We start from the raw sequence: 19,267 nt of genomic DNA on the forward strand, positions 1-19,267 counted from the left end.
GGCCTAAGGTCGACTCTGTTGCATACATTTCTTGCCCCCATCCCTTGTGTACCCTGGCCTCTCTTTTCCTGTCTTGCATTCTGTTGCCTTTCTCCCTGTGTGGTGTAGTGGTTAAGAGCAGTGGATTCTAATCTGGAGAACCAGGGTTTGATTCCCCACTCCTACACATGAGTGGCAGACTCTAATCGGATGAACTGGGCTGGTTTCCCCACTCCTATGCATGAAGCCAGCTGGGTGACTTTAGAATAGTCACAGCTCTTCAAACTCTCTCAGCCTCAGCTACCTCACAAGGTGTCTGTTGTGGGGAGAGGAAGGGAAGGAAATTGTAAGCCAGGTTTGATTCTCCTTAAAAGGCAGAGATAATTGGCATATAAAAACCAAACTTTTCTTCTTCTCCCCACCTCCATTATGTTAATATTGTGAGCTGGGACCTGACATTTTCTTATGCTACTCTGTCATAATCCATGGCCCTGTGAAACCTACCTAACCACTGAACTGTTGCTGTGAGGCCCTGCTCCTGGTAGCACTCCTTCAGACAGGGTCTTTTTTGTGTTGGCACCCTGATTGTGAAACTGCCTCCCCAGGCATGCCTCCTGGGCACAGACATTGTTATGTTTGCGATGCCAGCTTAAAACTCTCCTCTTGAGCCTTTGGCAGCAAATAGCGTGAACTGTTTTATTATTCTAACTGCCGTTTACCATGGTTGTCTGGTACGTTTTGGAGATTAGATTGTATTGTTTTCTGCTAGTTTTAATGTGGCTATTTATACTGTTTAAAATAAATTATTGCCTGCCTTGAAGGCCATTCTCAGTGGAAAGAGATCGGAAACTTTTAGATAAATAATGTGTGGTTTATTTCAACTTTCTTAATACCTGGACTGTTTTCAGCTAGTTGTAATGTGGGTTTTTGTATTGTTTATAATAAATTATTACCTGCCTTGAAGGCCAGCCTCTGTGGAAAGAGATCGGAAACTTTTAGATAAATTAAGTAATGTGTGTTTTTATTTCATCTGTCTCTTAATACCCGGATTGTGGCAATCATCTCTAAGGTCTGCTTCCAGAATGAAAGAATTCCTACACATAAACGATTTCTGGTTAGAAGTCATCTATGTTGATATTTAGATGATCACAAGGAATAATAGCAAAGATTATTGTTTTGCTGAGTATTCGTGAGTACAGAAAAAGCAATTATCTGCAGCTATCCAGTGCATGCAGCAAAATAATTTGATCATTGCATGTATAATTTACCTGCAGGCTGCATGCTACTTAGGATCTTTGAAGAAACATAAATCCTTCTGAATAGGGATTTTGTCATTTTCAAAGCAGTTCTAATACCTTTGTGAATGCTGATTGCTTTCCCTCCAACATGCTTCTCATCATGAATGCAAATGCTTTAAAAATTTTCCTTACACCATTACTGACAATGTATTTATTTATTTATGTGCATATTAGAAGCACCTTGACCGGTAAAGCCTAGGATAGCCTGATCTCATCAAATCTCAGCAGCTAGGCAGGGTCAGAAACTCAATAGTACTTCGATGGGAGGCCACCAAGGAAGTCCAGGGTTAGGGTTACCAGGTGCCTCTTTGCCACCAGCAGGAAGTTTTTGGGACAGAGCCTGAGGAGGGAGGGGTTTGGGGAGGTACTTCAATGCCATAGAGTCCAGGTGAACCGATCTCTATCAGCTTCCTATGGAAGTTCACTGGGTGATCTTGGGCCAGACACACATTGTGTAAAGAATTATTTTCATTTGTCCATCATGAACCTACTGCCCATCAGCTTCACTGGGTGTCCTTGAGTTCTAGTATTATGGGTAGGGTGCCAGCTCCAGGTTGAGAAGTACCTGGAGATTTTTGGGGCAGAGCCTGAGGAGGGTGGGGTTTGGGGAGGGACTTCAATGCCACAGAGTCCAAAGTGGCCATTTTCTCCAGGTGAACTGATCTCTATCAGCTGAAGATCAGTTGTAATAGCAGGAGCTCTCCAGCTAGTACCTGGAGGTTGGCAACCCTAGCCACCCACCACCTTTCAGACAGGAGGGGCACATAGAGGGGGACTTCTGATGATGACCTCAGTGCCCTGGCAGGTCTATATGGGGTAAGATGATGCTAGAGATCCTGCAGCCTCAGACCGTTTGGGGCTTTGAAGGTAGCGGTGTGTATCCAACCATCCACGGACTTTATAGAACAGGACTGTCGCACTTTCCCTTCCTGCTGTGGCCCACTGAACCGCCTGAATTTTTGTTCCTGGGGGTCAGCAGTCTGTTGGGAACAGTAGTATGGGGAAAGTACAGGATCTGCAGCAGGAGAATCTTGCTATCCTCTCTTCAGAGCCAGTGTGGCGTAGTGGTTAAGAGTGGCGGACTCTAATCTGGAGATCACCAGGATGTGGTGATGGCTGCCAACTTGGAAGGCTCTAAGAGGGAAGTGGACATGTTCATGGAGGAGAGGGGTATTAAGGCTGCTAGTTTTAGCTTCTAGGGACAGTTCAGGCTTGATTTGATCTAGAACTCACATATTTGTTCTTTTGGCAGATTTTTATAGGGAATATATAATGCTATATTAAATGGGCACTTGGCACTGCTGAGGCTTTCGCACTGATTTTCCCCTGCAGTTTGGGTGCCAGGCTGCCTGCGTTTTTTCCCCACGCTTCCTCATGACATCCGTTTATTGTCTCTCCATGGTTTCTTTGTCGTTCTTTTGTGCTTTCTCAAAATCTGATCAGAGAAGAATAATTGGTTTTTATAGGCCAACTTTCTCCACCACTTAAGGAAGAATCAAAGCGGCTTACAATCACCTTCCCTTCCCTACAACAGACACCCTGTGAGGTAGGTGAGGCTGAGAGAGTGTGACTAGCCCAAGGCCACCCAGCTGGCTTCATGTGGAGGAGTGGGGAAACAAATCCAGTCCACCAGATTAGCCTCTGCTGCTCATGTGCAGGAGTGGGGAATCAAACCCGGTTCTCCAGATCAGAGTCCACCGCTCCAAACCACTGCTCTTAACGACTACACCACGCTGGTTTGAGACAGCACAGAGAAAGGACGAGGAAACCCTGGAAAGACAACAAACGGACAACCGAGTTAGGAGGAAGCTCAGAGAAAAAATGCCACAGGTCGGCTCCCAAACCACAGGAAAACCTCTGTCTGAAAGACTCCACTGTTTCCATTCCACTTGCAGTTGATTGTGGAAAAGGAACAGCTGACCAGTGCAAAAGCCTCCTAATGGGGAAGCAACCTCAGTAGCACTTGGTGCGACTTCAAATCTGTTCTACAGACCAAAGCCTTTACTAAGCCTGCGACAAATCCTGCATTCCGTTTGAAAACGGTTACAAATTGCAGGCTTTGAGACTTTTTCCATCATGCCCTTATACTTATCTCCCCACCCCCCCACCCCTTTAATTTTTACACTGCCCCTCCTGCCGGAGGAAGAGTTCTGTGAGGAGCTGAAGGGTTTGTTCTGTACTCCTTCTGCTTTTAGAACGTAAAATTCTGGGACCCCCGGTGACTCTGTCAGGTGATCCTCTGGATACGCTTGGCAAGACGTGGTGCTTAGGGAAGGGGATTCTGTCCGCCTAGCAACGCCCAGCAAATCGCTCTTCAGTCGGGATTCTCTTTCTGCGGCAGGGACGGAACAACGGACATAACACGGACTGTCCACTGGGGGGAGCCCACTCCTTTTCAGAAGGTAAGGCTTCTTCCCGCTCACCTGTATTGCACATCTGAGTACGCCGGGAGAACCGTGGCCCCAGCTTTCGTGCTTCCCTGCTTGTATGTACCCATCGTCGTCGTCGTCCCCCTCGACCCTCCCGACTGCCACTATGCTGTCTGTTCCTACTTTGGGGGGATCCAACTGAGGGGCAACCTAGTGAGGATCTCTCTCTCCCATCTCTTGTGAAATCTGTCTCTGTGATCCTCTGCCAGTGAGCCACCATAACCCTGCTTGTTCATTCATCCTTGGTGCAAGGTTTAGCAGGCCCCCTTCATTAGGCGCCAAAGGTTTTTTTTGCCTTGCCCAGTGCAGAACTTGTTATGGCTGTTTGCTGAGCACACTGAACTGGAGGCAGCTTCCTGCTCTGTGGCTGCCTTTCCAAACCAGGCAATGAAACGGAACCTGTAATAATGACACTTACTGTGATTTCTTTGTAAGAGTGAGGAGACATAGGTGTGTTTTGGGGAAAACACAGGAAGCTCTGAATGAGTTAACTCTCAGGAGGAGTCTTGGGAGATCTAGTTTGAACCCCCACCCCACCCCCATATTGTACAAGCATGTACAAGCAAGGAATTTAAATCTCGGTCCACAGTGCGCATGTGTGTGGCTTGACTTGCTTGCATGAGTCATCCAGAGCTAGTTCATGTCTAGCAGATCAGCTAGTGTAGTGGTGTAGTGGTTAAGAGCGGTGGTCTCTGATCTGGAGAACCAGGTTTGATTCCCCACTCCTCCACATGAGCAGCAGACACTAATCTGGGGAACTGGATTTGTTTCCCCACTCCTCCACATGAAGCCAGCTGGGTGACCTTGGGCTGGTTGCAGCTCTCTCATCCCCACTACCTCACAGGGTGTTTGTTGTGGGGAGGGGAAGGAAAGGTGATTGTAAGCCAGGTTGATTCTTCCTTAAGTGGTGGAGAAAGTCAGCATATAAAAACCAACTCTTCTTCTTCTTTGCTTGTGGCAGACATGGTAGTCTGCATTTTGCAGGTAGGTATGCGAGGGGCTGGTAACTGCCTGCTTTAGTGGGGGGCAGTGTTTTAATGCCTGACACTTACCTGGGGCTTAGGTGCACTTGTTAACCCACCTAGATAGGAGGAAACAGCTGTGTGCCAGAGACTTCACAATACTTTGGCCTTGTATTGTTAATGGCATCCTTCCCACAATGTCCTGCTAGACCCTACCAGAGGTCTACTTAATCCAACATCCTGATTCCCGCTGTGATACCTCCAGAATGCCCACAATCAGGGCAAGAAGGATATAACTTGTTGTCATTCTCCAGCAACCAGTGAGGGGGAACAGGACACTGCTTTTGAGCCCAGAGGTTCCGTTTAGCCGGTAATGGATTCATCCTCTATGAATTTTGTCTCCCATCAAAGATAGCGGTTATCGCTCCATCTTGCAGCAGTGAATTAAGTCATGGGTTGTACTCTGTGTGCAGAAGTAGTGTCTTTTGTCTATCTTGAATCTCTGCATGTGTTAAGTGCTGACAAGTCGCCTCTGACTCATGGAGGCCCTATGACTTAGTGTCCTCCCAAACGTCCTATCGTAAACAGCCTTGCTCAGGCTGTTAACTGTCTTGCAAACGGAGGGCCGTGGCTTCCTCGACTGAGTCAATCCAGCTCATGTTGGGTCTTCCTCTTTCCCTGCTGCCTTGATCTTGAATCTACTGATAATCAATTTCTGGGCATGACCCTGAGTTTTAGTACAATGGGAGAGGGGAGAGAAAAAGTTCTCTCTATCACACCAGGGGAGAAAATTGCTTTTCTGGATCAGAGCAAAGGTCCATCGAGTGCAGGACTTTATATCATCAACAACCACCAGCCAGATGCTCCTGGGGAAACTTGCAAGCCTAGCAGGTTGGCTGTTGCCTGTGTCTTGTCACCAGTGTTTGGTCAGGGGACAATGATTCATTTTTCTGCCACTGCCCCTCCACCCGCTGTGCTTTTTTAAAAAATCATATATATTTCTGGAGCAGATGGTTGTATCTGAAGAAGTGAGCTGTGGCTCACAAAAGCTCATTCCCTGCCAGAAATGTTGTTAGTCTTTAAGCTGCTACTGGACTCTGGCTCATTTCTAGAGCTTTTTCTTTTTTTATCATGGCTGTTTCCCAACGCTCAGTGGACAAGAAGTAGCCTTCCATGTAGAAGGCTCCAACTTCAAAGCCAGCCAGCCATCAGATAAAAGGATCTCAGGATCCCTTGCCTGGGGAAGATCCCTCCCTTGAATTGCTAGGGAGCCGCCACAATGCAGGCTGCTAACAGATCCTGGGGTAGAAGATCTGGTGGTCAGACTTGAAGTTAGAGCAGCTTTGTAAGGGAGCATTCTTTTCCGTATATTTGTCAAATCCTTTCCTGCTCTGTGCGTGTAGGTCATTTCATCTCCGATTTGGTGTAGTGCTTACAGCAGGGGTGTTGAACTCAATTGTTACGAGGGCTGGATATGACATAAAGGTCACTTGGTCGGGCCAGGTCATGCCTCACTAGCCCAGACTGAAAGTGGGGTGGCTGCCTCAGCTGGCTCGCTGGCTGCGTAAGAGTTCTCTAGGGCCTGGATCCGGCCCACAGGCCTTATGTTTGACACCCCAGGCTTAAAGTTTCATGCTTGGACAGAGAAGCTGGTCCAAAATTCTCACTTGGCCATGAAGCTCACTGGCTGACTTTGGGCCCGTTGCTGTCAGTCTGACCTTCTTCGCAGGGTTGTTGTGCAGATAAAACGGGAGAGGGCGAGAGCCATGTATGCCACCTTGAGCCCCTTGGAGGAAGGGTGGGATGAAAAGAAGATGAATCTCTTTTTCTTCTTAGGAAGCATACACACGGGTGCTGATGGGAAACATTGACCTTTCCAGACTCACCTTTCCAGCTAGAACTTCAGGTGAGTCTCCAAGCAAACTGGTTTCTTGTGCCCGACAGAACAAAGAGAACCAGTAGTTCTAGCATCCAGAATCCTCCCTCCCCAAATTAGTTTAAGAGGTAATGGGCACCCTTTGGAAAAGGGTTTGCTCCAAAATCCTCCATCTGGAGAGGGGAACCTGTAACCTGTAGTACCCAGCCAGCATGGTGTAGTGGTTAAGAGCGGTGGTTTGGAGCTGTGGACTCTGCTCTGGAGAGCCGGGTTTGATTCCCCACTCCTCCACACGAGCGGCGGAGGCTAATCTGGTAAACTGGATTTGTTTCCCCACTCCTACACATGAAGCCAGCTGGGGGACCCTGGGCTAGTCACAGCTCTCTCAGCCACACATACCTCACAGGGTGTCTGTTGTGGGGAGGGGAAGGGAAGAGGATTGTAAGCCAGTTTGATTCTTCCTTAAGTGGGAGAGAAAGTTGGCATATAAAAACCAACTCTTCTTCTTCAGGGAAAGTGACTCTATTTTAACCCTTTGGAGATGATAGCAACCAAGATACGTGCTTATGATTAAGTTTGGGGAAACAGCGTGGGGGGAAACAATTAAATACCCTCCCCTCCACATAGGGTTGCCAACTGCCAGGTAGTAGCTGGAGATCTCCTGCTAATTCAACTGATCTCCAGCTGATAGAGATCAGTTCACCTGGAGAAAAATGGCCGCTTTGGCAATTGGACTCTATGGCATTGAAGTCCCTCCCCTCCCCAAACCCCGCCCTCCTCAGGCTCCGCCCCAAAAATCTCCCGCCGGTGGCGAAGAGGGACCTGGCAACCCTACCTCCATACCGTCTACCTGATCAAATTAGCAACCCTCCAAACTTGCATTTAGTATAAAATTAAATAGAACTGAGAGTTCTTCTGGCTTAACATGTAGTTTGGGCCTTAGTTTGTGTGCCTTGGGTGGGGGGAGATATGCGTATATGTGTGTGTGTTGTTTTTTTAAATCTTCTGTGAAGTACTTAGTTCCTTTCTAGGTGTTGTACGAAAAACAAGTATGAATGTGTGCGGAAGACCCCCCCCCCCCCCCCCGTTCTCTGCTGCCGGTCCTCGGCCTGACATTTGGCTTTTGTGCTCCAGGGAGGATGGTGGAGGCTTTCGCTCGCCAGGCCTTATGGGAAGTGGGACTCAACTACGGCCACGGCACCGGCCACGGCATCGGCAACTTCCTGTCCGTCCATGAGTGTAAGTGCTATCTAAAGCAGGCTGGGCTATGTATTCTCGGCTCTTCGTGGAAAGAAAAACAAGCGTTTCAAAAAGTTCCGTGCTTGGACAACCCGACTCCCGCAGGATTCTGCAAGTGGCATAAACTGGGCGAGTTTGCCCATTTTGCAAAATGCGGGCTCTGCTTGCGGTCGCCGAGGGCAATCTGCGGCATCCAGCCCCTCTGGCAGCTGAGAATTCTGCTCGAACTAAATCTTGAGTCCACCTGCCTGTCAAAAATTTAACAAGGCCTTGCATGCACTCTCTGAGCCGTACCTTTACGATCCTGAGGGCTAGAAACTTTGCCTCGAACGCTGAAATTCTTGTGATGCTGAATTCTGTGTCCTGTACTCGATTCTTGCACAGTGACATTGTAGGGTACGCTCAGCTTGAGGGAAGGGGCATGACCCCCTCTGGTGGGCTGCTTGCCCACAAACTGGTTACCTATCAGTTCTGCCCTGGACTTCTCAACAATGTGCATTCTCAAACCCCCTCTCTGACTGCGCTGGCATAGCTGGTGGTTGGGCTGGAGGTGTGGGGATCTGTCCTTGATTGCTTGAAGGGCTTTGAGTTCTTCTTCAACAGCCGACCATTTTTATCCTGTTCTTCCTCCAAAGAGCACAGGGGGGGGGGCATCCATGGCTCTCCTCTCCTGCTCCCCTGGTAATCCCCCACCGCCCCTGTGAGTTAGGAGAGATGATGACTGGCCCAAGGTCACCCAGTGAGCCTTCATGGTAGAGTAAGGATTTGAACTCAGTTCCTAGTCTGACACTCTATACCACTCCTAATGAAGTCATGTCGTATAGCTGCTCGTTGACAAAATGTCTTGGTAAGAGGCTGCTGGAATAATTTGAAAGCCAGGGTGGTGGAGTGGTGAGATCCAGGTTCAAATCCCCATGCATCCTGGAGTGGTTGGCCAAGAGAGATCTAGGTTCAAATCCCCACACGTACTGGGTGACCTAACCTATTGTATGCCAAGTCAGGCCATTGGTCTGTCTAGCTTAGTATTGCTCCAAGCAGAGGAGGGGGTCTCTCCCAATCCTTAGTTCCTGAGATGCCATCAACTGGGGTGTGAACTCTGCTTTCCCGCGGCAACATCTCACTGAATTTGAGGAGGAAGAATAGGATAAAATAATGTAATTTTGTTAAAACCATTCTCTCTCTTGCCTCTAGGGCCCGTGGGCTTCCAAACCAAAAACATACCCTTTGAAAAGGGCATGTTCACCTCCATAGGTCGGTGCCACCTAACCATCCCTACTGTACACAGGGGGCTGTTTGCTGTTTCTGGGATTGAGGCTGGGGAAAGAGCAAGATTGTCTCTTTGTCCTGTAACGTGCTCCTAGTTCTTCTGTTTGTTTCCTTATCAGCGTGTGTTCTAGGGGTTGTAAACAACTGGTGCTGGGGGCACTAGAGGTGGAGTGTCAACCAACCCTATCAAGCCCACCCACCTGCAATCAGCAGTCCCAAGGGATACCCCCTGGCCTAGCGGGTATAGCCATGGGCAGCCTGCACTTTCCCTCCCTCCCTCGGTTGAGTGGAGCGAGGTGGGGCAGGACTAGTCTGTCAGTCTTCCTCCTTGCCTCTGCCTTGCTGCCATGCCAGGAAGACGATGGGCATATGCTTCCCAGTAGTGTGCCATAGCATGGGGGTAGGGCAAATGTTATGTCACTTCCAAAAATCCTTGAGCCAGCCCTGATTGTAGAGGACAGGGGAGCGACAAAGACCCTTTACCCCAAAAGGCTTCCAAGCTGTGCTACACAGACAAGAGGAGGGTGGAAGGAGAGGTCGGGGCAGACAAAATAGGGTTGAACAGCAGAGAGTCGGGGACAGACAAGCCAGCAAGGTGTAGTGGTTAGAGCAGACGTGTCCTGCAGGTAGCTACTGGCTGCTGCAGGGTATCTCAGGCATCCCCTAGACGACCTAGAAGACCACCACAAAAAAGATCCCCTCTGTACTTTTCTTAAAATGTTGTTTAATAGGATTTTCTCTGTGTTGCTTAGCTTTGTTTCCATGTTGTGTTTCTAGGACAGAACAAAACTTAGTAACATAGAGGGAAGGGGGAAGTCGCTTGGGATATTTTTAATTAGTCGTAGCTCTCATTAAAGAAAACGTTGACGACCTCTGGGTTGGGGTGCTCGATTAGGATCTGACAGAGCCTGGGTCAAATGCCCACTTTGCCAGAGGAGTGTACTGGGTGATCATGGGCCAGTCACACTCTTTCTTGGCCAAACCTACCTCTTAGGGGTGTTGTTGTGAGGATGAAGCAGATGGAAGAGGGGAGGGGTGATTTGTAAGCTGCTTGGGGAGAAAAGCTGGATATAAGTTGATGAATAAATAAAGGCAAAGCAAACTGGGGGGGACTCAGCAAGTGCTTTGCTTGAGGCTGGAAGAAGAAGGAGAAGAGGAGGAGGAGGAATTGGTTTTTATATGCTGATTTTCACTACCTTTTTAAGGAGAATCAAACCAGCTAAAAATCTCCTTCCCTTCCTTTCCCCACAACAGACACCTTGTGAGGTAGGTGAGGCTGAGAGAGTTCAGTAGAGAACTGTGACTGGTCCAAGGTCACCCAGCAGGCTTCATGTGGAGGAGTGGGGAAACCAACCCAGTTCTCCAGATTAGAGTCTGCTCTTAACCACTACACCATACTGGAAGGAGACAGCTGGAAGGGCAGGCGGAGAGGGAGAAGGAAGAACAGCAGGGCAGAAAGCAAATTGATGGTGATCAGAAATAGGGACACAGAGGCTGATGCAGCTGATCAGAGGTGGCAAAAAGGAGAGACGGATCCGGAGGGTGTGCTACAGCCTCTGCTGAAAGCAGAGTGATCTGCTTCTCTCTCTCCCGTAGCATGCAGCAAGAACAAAACGTGCGGTCGTTGTTGCATCGCCTATGAATTTCCCTCGCAGCACCCACAAGAGGCGGCCAGAGAAGTGGGGGGTCAGAGTAGTTTGCAGGGGGTCATCACCTACTAAACCTTCCTGGGGAGGAGGGGTGCGGCTGTCGTGTTTGGGGGTGGCTGTGACAGGTAGCTGCAGCTGCTTGAGAAGAGATATGACGAGAGAGAGTAGGGAGGAGATCTGGTAAAGGGGGAAAAACCAATTCCACGTTCTGCCACATTCAGCCATTGCATTGTGACCAAGATGTTGAACCTGGACTGCAAATGCAAGGACTGTGCAGATAGGGTTGAGCTCTCAGTCCTGTCTCAGTCCTGTCCACAGAGGTCTGTAGTAGGGTTGCCAACCTCCAGGTACTAGCTGGAGATCTTCTGCTATTACAACTGATCTCCAGCCGACAGATCAGTTCACCTGGAGAAAAGGGACGCTTTGGCAATTGGAGTCTATGGCATTGAAGTCCCTCCCCTCTCCAAACCCCGACCTCCTCAGGCTCCATCCCCAAAAGCCTTCTGCCGGTGGTGAAGAGGGACCTGGCCACCCTACTGTAGCACAATGCAAAGAAGCCACGTTCTGCCAAGCTGCTGGTGGAGACATAGACCACGTTCTCCCCAAGAAACTGGAGCTTCCATTGGGCAGGCTTAGCTCTCCCCTTTCTTCATATGCATCTTTACTTCCTCTAGGGTTGGCAGTTGCGAGTTGGGAATTACCTGGAGATATTGGGGGTGGCACCTGAGGCGGGCAGGGTTTGGGGAGGGGAGGAACTTCAATGCCATAGAGTCCAATTGCCAAAGCCGCCGTTTTCTCTAGGGGAACTGATCTCTACCAGCTGGAGATCAGTTGTAATAGTGGGAGATCTGCAGCCAGTACCTGGAGGTTGGCAACCCTGTCCTCATCCAAAACAGCTATTTTCTCCAGGTGAACTGGTCTCTGTCGCCTAGAGATCAGTTGTAATAGCAGGAGATCTCCAGCCACCACCTGGAGGTTACAAATCAAAATAACAATCACCCGGTGCTGTATTGAGAGATACTCAATCAAAACAACAGTACACTGATTATTAATCAAATACATTGTATTAACATGAAAGTGACAAGAATAAGATAGATACCTAACTAGCTAGAGCATGCAAAAAAGTATACAATTACAAAATACAAAAGATACTGAAAAAAACAATCTCAGGAAATAAATACAATATGTACAAATGAATCTACAAACGTGGTCCCACAGTTCACCTGTGCAAATTCAATACGGGAAGAGTCTTTTCAACACAGAGTAGAACACTATCCACAGGTTTAACCGGGAGCGGAGCAGCCCTCTTTGTTTCGCTCACAGTATTGAAGTTGAAACGAATCCCTTAAAAAGGTAATGTAAAACGTATGGTGGGGACCACAATCCGAATATAGGTCAGAATCACGGTAGGTAGGGCGAAATCTGTCCTCTCCTGCAATGGGTAACTCAGCCGCCCCTAAGGGGGATCTCAGCAAGTGCTGCAAGGTATGGTCCCTCTCTCCAAATTTCCCCTCCGAAGGGTGAGCATTTTGTAAACTCGGAATAAGCAGCCTTTTCCCTCTGTCCACCCTGGGGTGACTCTCACACCAAATTTCTGCCCAGAAAAGTCTTTCTAAGAATCGGAATTTTTTTCAGGTGACTGTCTTGCCAGCATGGTGTAGTGGTTAAGAGTGGCGGGCTCTAATCTGGAGAACCAGGTTTGATTCCCCAGCTGGGCGACCTTGGGCTAGTCACAGTTCTCTCTGAACTCTCTCTGCCCCCCCACCTCACAAGGTGACTGTTGTGGGGAGGGGAGGCGGTTGTAAGCTGCTTTGAGACTCCTTAAAGGTAGCGAAAGAGCAGGGTATAAAACTCTTCTTCTTCTTGCTATTTTTTAATACTGCATAGTGGTCCGGGTACTACAAGATCTCTTTTAGGTTCTCTGGCTGTTTGCAGGATGCAGAGAAGTGTGGGCTTGCGGGCACCGGAGGGGGAAAGAAGCACTCTTTCCTCTTCACCCCTTACCCCAATTTTTCTCTTTCTAGAGCCTGGTTATTACCAAGATGGTGAGTTTGGGATCCGTCTGGAGGATGTTGTGCTCGTGGTAGAAGCGGAGTCAAAGGTGCCTGTTGGTGATTGATTCTGTGCCTGTTGGTGATTGTTGGTGATTGATTCTGTTGGTGATTGATTCTGTAGCAGTGACCAGCCCGCCAATGGTGGGCTTGGCACAGCACTTGGGTCATGTGGGCACAGGCTTGGAGCTGCAGTCACAGCAGCAGAGATTCTGCAAAGTACTGGGCAGATCATAGGGGATTTGGAGTCTTCCTGTTTTTCCCCCACTCCCCTTTCTAAGGCCCATTTTGTTTGGCATGAGTTGTGAATGCATGCCCCCATGAGTGATACTCCTGCTAGGGTTGCCAAGCCCCTCTTCGCCACCGGCGAACTGATCTCTGTCATCTCGAGATCAGTTATGGTTCCATGAGATCTCCAACTGGAGGTTGGCAACCTTAGCTCGAGTCTCTTAAGCCCAAGAAGGGTGAAGCCGGAGGGGAGGGGCCAGCGTGGAGGAGCAGCTAGAGGAAGAAGGGGTAAGTTCCCCAGAGCAAGTTTACACGCTGTCAGCCACGGCTTCCACAAATCTAGAGTTGGCCTTCCAATTTGGCACAGGGATTCCTCCAGCAGGTGTGACCTTTCCCTTCTCTCTGTTGCAGTACCAAGTGAGTGAAACACCCTACCTAACATTCAAAGTCATCTCGTTGGTGCCCTACGACCGGAGCCTCATCGATGTGAAACTTCTATCGCAGGAGCAGGTGTGCAGAGTAGGGTTGCCAGCTCCGGGTTGGGAAATATCTGGAGATTTTTGAGGTGGAGCCTGAGGAGAGCAGGGTTTGGGGAGGGGAGGGACTTCAATGCCATAGAGTCCAAGTGCCAAGGCGGCCATTTTCTCCAGGAGAACTGATCTCGATCGGCTGGAGATCAGTTGTAATAGCAGGAGCTCTCCAGCTAGTACCTGGAGATTGGCAACCCTAGTGTAGAGTCGACTCTAGGGGCACAGTGGTGCAAGGTGAGAATCCAGCATTGCTTGCAGTTACTACCTTCTCTATCTTTCTCTCTCTGTGTCTCCAGATCAAGTACCTCAACAGCTATTACGAGACAATCCGCAAGCTCGTTGGGCCTGAACTGGAGAGAGACCGCCTGCACGAAGAGTACAGTTGGCTGCAGGAGAATACAAAGCCCTTTTCCCGTGCCACTCTGATGGCAGCCTCCCTGGGCATCCTTGCCATGAGTGCCCTGACCTCTACTCTTCTGACTGGCATGTAGGGCTGAGGGGCACCCAACACTGCCTCGTTGCCCCTCACCCCTACTCTTAGACCCCTCGCCCATCATTGCTTACCCGCCTCAGACCCTGCCTGACTTTGGCTTCTGAACATCTCGGCCTACCTCACTGCCACTATCCCTTTTTTTTGTACGGTTGCCAGCTCCAGGTTGGGAAATACCTGGAGATTTTTGGGGCAGAGCCTGAGGAGGGCGGGGTTTGGGGAGGGGAGGGACTTCAGTGCCATAGAGTTCAATTGTCCGAGCAGCCATTTTCTCCAGGTGAACTGATCTCTATCAGCTGGAGATCAGTTGTAATAGCAGGAGATCTCCAGCTAGCCTGGAGGTTGGCACCCCTATTTCTTTGGGATCAAATTTTACTAAGTCACCCTCAAAGACAGGATTTACCAAGGCATATCTTTGCTTCTGAATAGTTTCTAGCGGAGACAGAGCAGTAGAGGAGAGTGAATATGCCTGTGGTTGCCTCCTTCCCTGAGTATTTGAATACATGAACACATGAAGCTGTCTTATAATGAATCAGACCCCTTTTTCATCAAAGTCAGTATTGTCTACTCAAGACAGGCAGCGCCTCTCTAGGGTCTCAGGTAGAGGTCTTTCACATAACCTTCTTGCCTAGTCCCTTTAATTGGAGATGCTGGGGATTGAACCTGGGATCTTCTGCATGCCAAGCAGATGCTCTGCCACTGAGCCACAGCCCCTCCCCATTTGGAGGGTGTCTGCTCCCTCCACTTTGAGCAAGATATATAAGAACACAAATGAAGCTACCTTCTGTTCAGTCAGGTCGTGAGTCTATCAAAGTCAGTCTCGTCTATTCTTGACTGGCAGCAGCTCTCCAGGGTCTCATGTAGGTTCTTTCACATCACCAGTCACCTGATCCTTTTATTTGGAGAGGCTGAGGATTGAAACAAGGACCTTCTGCATACAAAGGTCTCCAGGGTCTCAGGAAGGGATCGTCCACAGCACCTCTCACCTGTTCTTTTTATTAAGAGATGGTGGGGATTGATCTTGGAACCTTCTGCATGCAAAGTAGATGCTCTGCCGCTGAGCCGTGGCCCCACCCCATGAATAAATCCACACAGGAAGCTGCCTTACCTCAAAACCACCAAGGCCAGACTTGTCTACTTGGACTGGCAGCAGCTCTCCAGGGTCTCAGGCAGAGGTCTTTCACATCACCTGCTACCCAAGCCTTTTAACTGGAGAGGCCAGGCATTGGTCCAGGGGCCTTCTGGGTGCGAAGCAGATGCCTCTGAGCCACAGCCCTATACCTGATTGCAACATAAAACAGCTCTACAGGAAAAGGGACCCCCCAACGCATTGCTCCTCCTTATATCTTACTGCATATTTTTCAGCAGCTGTCCTGCTATATGGCAGAACGCTTAACGCCACCAGCAAGATCCAGCAGTCTGAAAGCAGCCCTGTGATTCAGTAATAGGGTTTGGCAGGTCCCTCTTCGCCACCGGTGGGAGGTTTTTGGGGCGGAGCCTGAGGAGGGTGGAGTTTGGAGACGGGTGGGACTTCAATGCCATACAGTCCAATTGCCAAAGCGGCCATTTTCTCCAGGGGAACCGATCTCTATTGAATGGAGATCAGTTATAATAGCAGATCTCCAGCCGCTACCTGGAGGTTGGCAACCCTACCGCCACCCAGGTATTCGCCCCAATATTTCAGTTATTGTGACAGCTCTCTGTCCAAGTACAGGGGAGGAAGCTGCGGAATAGTCACTGGCAGAAAGGAGTGGGTTGAAAAAGGGAGTCATCAAGCTCCAAGCACAGAGTACTGAAGCTCTTGGTTAGGCTAAGGATTCTGGCCAAGGCACACCCAAAAGGGATGGGGTCTGCTAAGAGCCAAATGGCTTGAAAGAAAATTCCTTTTGAGTAGGGTTGCTAGGTCCTGAGATTCCTGAGAACCCTTTTGAGTAGGGTTGCCAGGCGAGGGATTCAAAACAGAAAAAAGTATTTTTTCACACAACGCATAGTTAAATTGTGGAACTCCCTGCCCCAGGATGTGGTGATGGCTGCCAACTTGGAGGGCTTTAAGAGGGGAGTGGACATATTCATGGAGGAGAGGGGTATTCATGGCTGTTAGTTAGAATGGATACTAGTCATGCAGCATACCTGTTCTCTCTAGTATCAGAGGAGCATGCCTATTATTTTGGGTGCGGTGGAACACGGGCAGGATGGTGCTGCTGCAGTCGTCTTGTTTGTGGCTTCCTAGAGGCCCCTGGTTGGCCACTGTGTGAACAGACTGCTGGACTTGATGGGCCTTGGTCGAATCCAGCAGGGCCTTTCTTATGTTCTTATGTCCTCCTTCGCCACCAGCGGGAGGATTTTGGGGTGGAACCTGAGGAGGGCGGGGTTTGGGGAAGGACTTCAGTGCCATAGAGTCCAATTGCCAAGGCGGCCATTTTCTCCAGGTGAACTGAACTCTTATAGGCTGGAGATCAGTTGTAATAGTGGGAGATCTCCAGCTAGTAGCTGGAGGTTGGCAACCCTACTTTTGAGGTAGGAAGACCTAAATGACCCCCCAGGTGGAACAGACTCCCCAAGGTAGATTATAAAAACCCAGGAACCATCTCTTATGCTCTTGTTATCAGATGTGCACATGCCATGGAGGACTCAGCTTTTACCTAGGGATTCCATTTTGTCCTTGCAGCGGGGGACAACAGAGGGAAGTCCACTAGGAGATCTCAGGTAATGTTGAACTGTAAATGGCTGCAACTTCAAGAACAGCTAGCCAATCCTATTTATACATCATTAGGATAAGAAACTAGTGTAGGAAAAGGGTACTGCATGTTTTCACCTTCTCTTTGTTCCCTTGCTCAGCCTAAAACGTGTGAAAAGACCATGTGTAATATTTTTATTCGTTTATTAAACTTTCTGATACTTTGAATGCTCTAAGTCTGATCTCTGGGGAAACTCTGTGCCTGTTCAGGTAACAAGCAGGGGTAGCGATTCAGCTCACCTTCCCTGGAGCTTGATAGCTGGAGTTGTGGTAGATTGCCCCCAGATAGGTTGCCAGTCCCGGGCTGGGAAATACCTGGAGATTTTTGGGGCAAAGCCTGAGCAGGGAGGGGAGGGACTTCAATGCCATAGAGTCCTATTGCCAATGAGGCCATTTTCTCCAGGTCAACTGATCTCCATAGGCTGGAGATCAATTGTAACAGTGGGAGATATCCAGCTACTACCTGGAGGGTTGGCAACCCTACCCCAGGTCAGGCACAGCAAATAGGAGGAGTCTTTAAACAGTGTTCTAGATCAGGGCTTCTTAAACTTTTTCCTTTTTCACCCGATAAATTTTTACGCGAGCCCGGGTATATAGGTATATAAAATAGGTATACAAATCAAACATTTACTCATAACAAATCATAAAGAAAATTATTTTAAAACAATTCTTTGGTATACATATAATTTTACCATTTATTAAAGATTAAAGCAAATTTGCATACTAATGAGATGGATGTGTTTCATGACCCCCTCGTTCAGTTACACGACCCCATATCGGGTCGAGACCCACAATATAAGAAGCTTTGTTCTAGATGTATGGTTGTATTTGGTGTAGGGTTGCCAGCTCCGGGCTGGGAAATACCTGGAGATTTTAGGGGCAGAGCCTGAGGAGGGCAGGGTTTGGGGAGGGACTTCAATGCCACAGAGTCCAATTGCCAAAACGGCCATTTTCTCCAGGGGAACTGATCTCTATCGGCTGGAGATCAGTAGTAATAGCAGGAGATCTCCAGTTAGTACCTGGAGGTTGGCAACCCTAATCTGGTGGGAGATACTCTTAGAGACATTTGTGGTAGTGGGTGACCAGCTTGTTTTTGGCACCCCTGAGAATCAAGGGGAAGGGATAATATCACCAAGGAGTGACTTGGGTCTGCCCAGATGTTTTCCAACCTCCTGTAGGCCAGCCAGAAGGAACAGGAGGGGACTTCGAATTCGTTTCTTTACAGATGTAGCAAAGAAAATGGCCAGCAATTAGTACTTCAGCCATTAATTTCAGTCCCAAATACACCAATAATTCATTGTATTAAATAGTAACAAGTTAAGTGGACAGCATTTGATGAAAAGAGCAAGAGTACAGTAGCACCTTAAAGACTAACAAAATTTCTGGCAGGGTATGAGCTTTCGTGAGGCACAGCTCACTTCTTCAGATACAGATAGAATGTGAGTCCATCTATCCTTAAGTAGGGAAGAGTGATTAAACACAATATGGCAATGTAAATGTCAAAAGCAAGTAAATGACATTTGCAGGTGTGATTGGATTAGGTGTGATATGCAGAGGGATAGTAGGCGTGGAGAAATCAGCATTGGTAATGAGGCAAGAATCCCAGATCTATAACTAACTTTGAGGAGGACTATTACTATTAATGAGAACCTACAGTGCAATCTTAAAAACAGTTTTTCCCTGAAATAAGCAGCACTGAATAGACCCAAGTCAGATTGTGAGTAGACCTGCTGAGGGTTGCTCTCTGAGTTAGTCACAGTACAATCCTAAAAAGTGCTAGAAGGGTACGGCTCAGTTTAGGATTGTGATAGTGGATAGTTTTACCAAACACAGTCTGCTATCCCTATATGTAGTTTGTTGTTACTATTATTGGTTAAGCAATAGATTGATAAAGGATGCATTCCGAAAGTGTAGGAAGCAAGACTAGATGTGTGTGTGTGTGTGTGTTAAGTGCCGTCAAGTTGCTTCCAACTCATGGCGACCCTATGAATCAACGTCTTCCAAAATGTCCTATCTTTGACAGCCATGCTCAGGTCTTGCAAATTGAGGATTGTGGCTTCCTAGATATACTTACTTAAAGAGCTGACAAGTGGGCAAAAAGTCCATAACAATCTTCCTGCAAACAGTTTCTAACTCACCATCCCACTTCAAGGACAGCCACTTAGGATGTCTGTGTACCTGTAGCACATATTAATATTACAGGTGGCTCCCCCCCACACCCCGTGGTTTGCCCAGGAAACTTCTCAACCCCCCCCCCCCATGCACTGCAGTGATTTATTCAGTGGGCTCCAGTTAGCTTCTGGGGCAGGAGGAGTTTAGTTGGAACTAGGGTTGCTAACCTCCAGGCACTAGCTGGCGATCTCCTGCTATTACAACTGATCTCCAGCCGATAGAGATCAGTTCCCCTGGAGAAAATGGCCGCTTTGGCAATTGGACTCGATGGCATTGAAGTCCCTCCCCTCCCTAAACCCCGCCCTCCTCAGGCTCCGCCCCCCAAAAACCTCCTGCCGGTGGTGAAGAGGGAACTGGCAAC

The 19,267-nt window shown here is 48.6% G+C and overlaps 1 protein-coding gene across 1 annotated transcript in view; it reads left to right on the forward strand.

Moving 5' to 3' along the window:
- Window positions 1-13,998, forward strand: part of XPNPEP2 (X-prolyl aminopeptidase 2) — a 29,831-nt gene extending 15,833 nt beyond the window's left edge. Inside the window, exons 8-15 of the mRNA XM_056858977.1 lie at window positions 3,473-3,536; window positions 3,619-3,679; window positions 6,505-6,574; window positions 7,679-7,783; window positions 8,975-9,034; window positions 12,723-12,799; window positions 13,389-13,487; window positions 13,804-13,998. Of these exons, the coding sequence (XP_056714955.1) occupies window positions 3,473-3,536; window positions 3,619-3,679; window positions 6,505-6,574; window positions 7,679-7,783; window positions 8,975-9,034; window positions 12,723-12,799; window positions 13,389-13,487; window positions 13,804-13,998 (731 nt within the window). The remainder of the gene's footprint in view (window positions 1-3,472; window positions 3,537-3,618; window positions 3,680-6,504; window positions 6,575-7,678; window positions 7,784-8,974; window positions 9,035-12,722; window positions 12,800-13,388; window positions 13,488-13,803) is intronic.
- Window positions 13,999-19,267: the final 5,269 nt, after the last annotated feature.

The sequence above is a fragment of the Euleptes europaea genome, chromosome 13 (genome assembly GCF_029931775.1).
Source record: "Euleptes europaea isolate rEulEur1 chromosome 13, rEulEur1.hap1, whole genome shotgun sequence".
NCBI lineage: Eukaryota > Metazoa > Chordata > Lepidosauria > Squamata > Sphaerodactylidae > Euleptes > Euleptes europaea.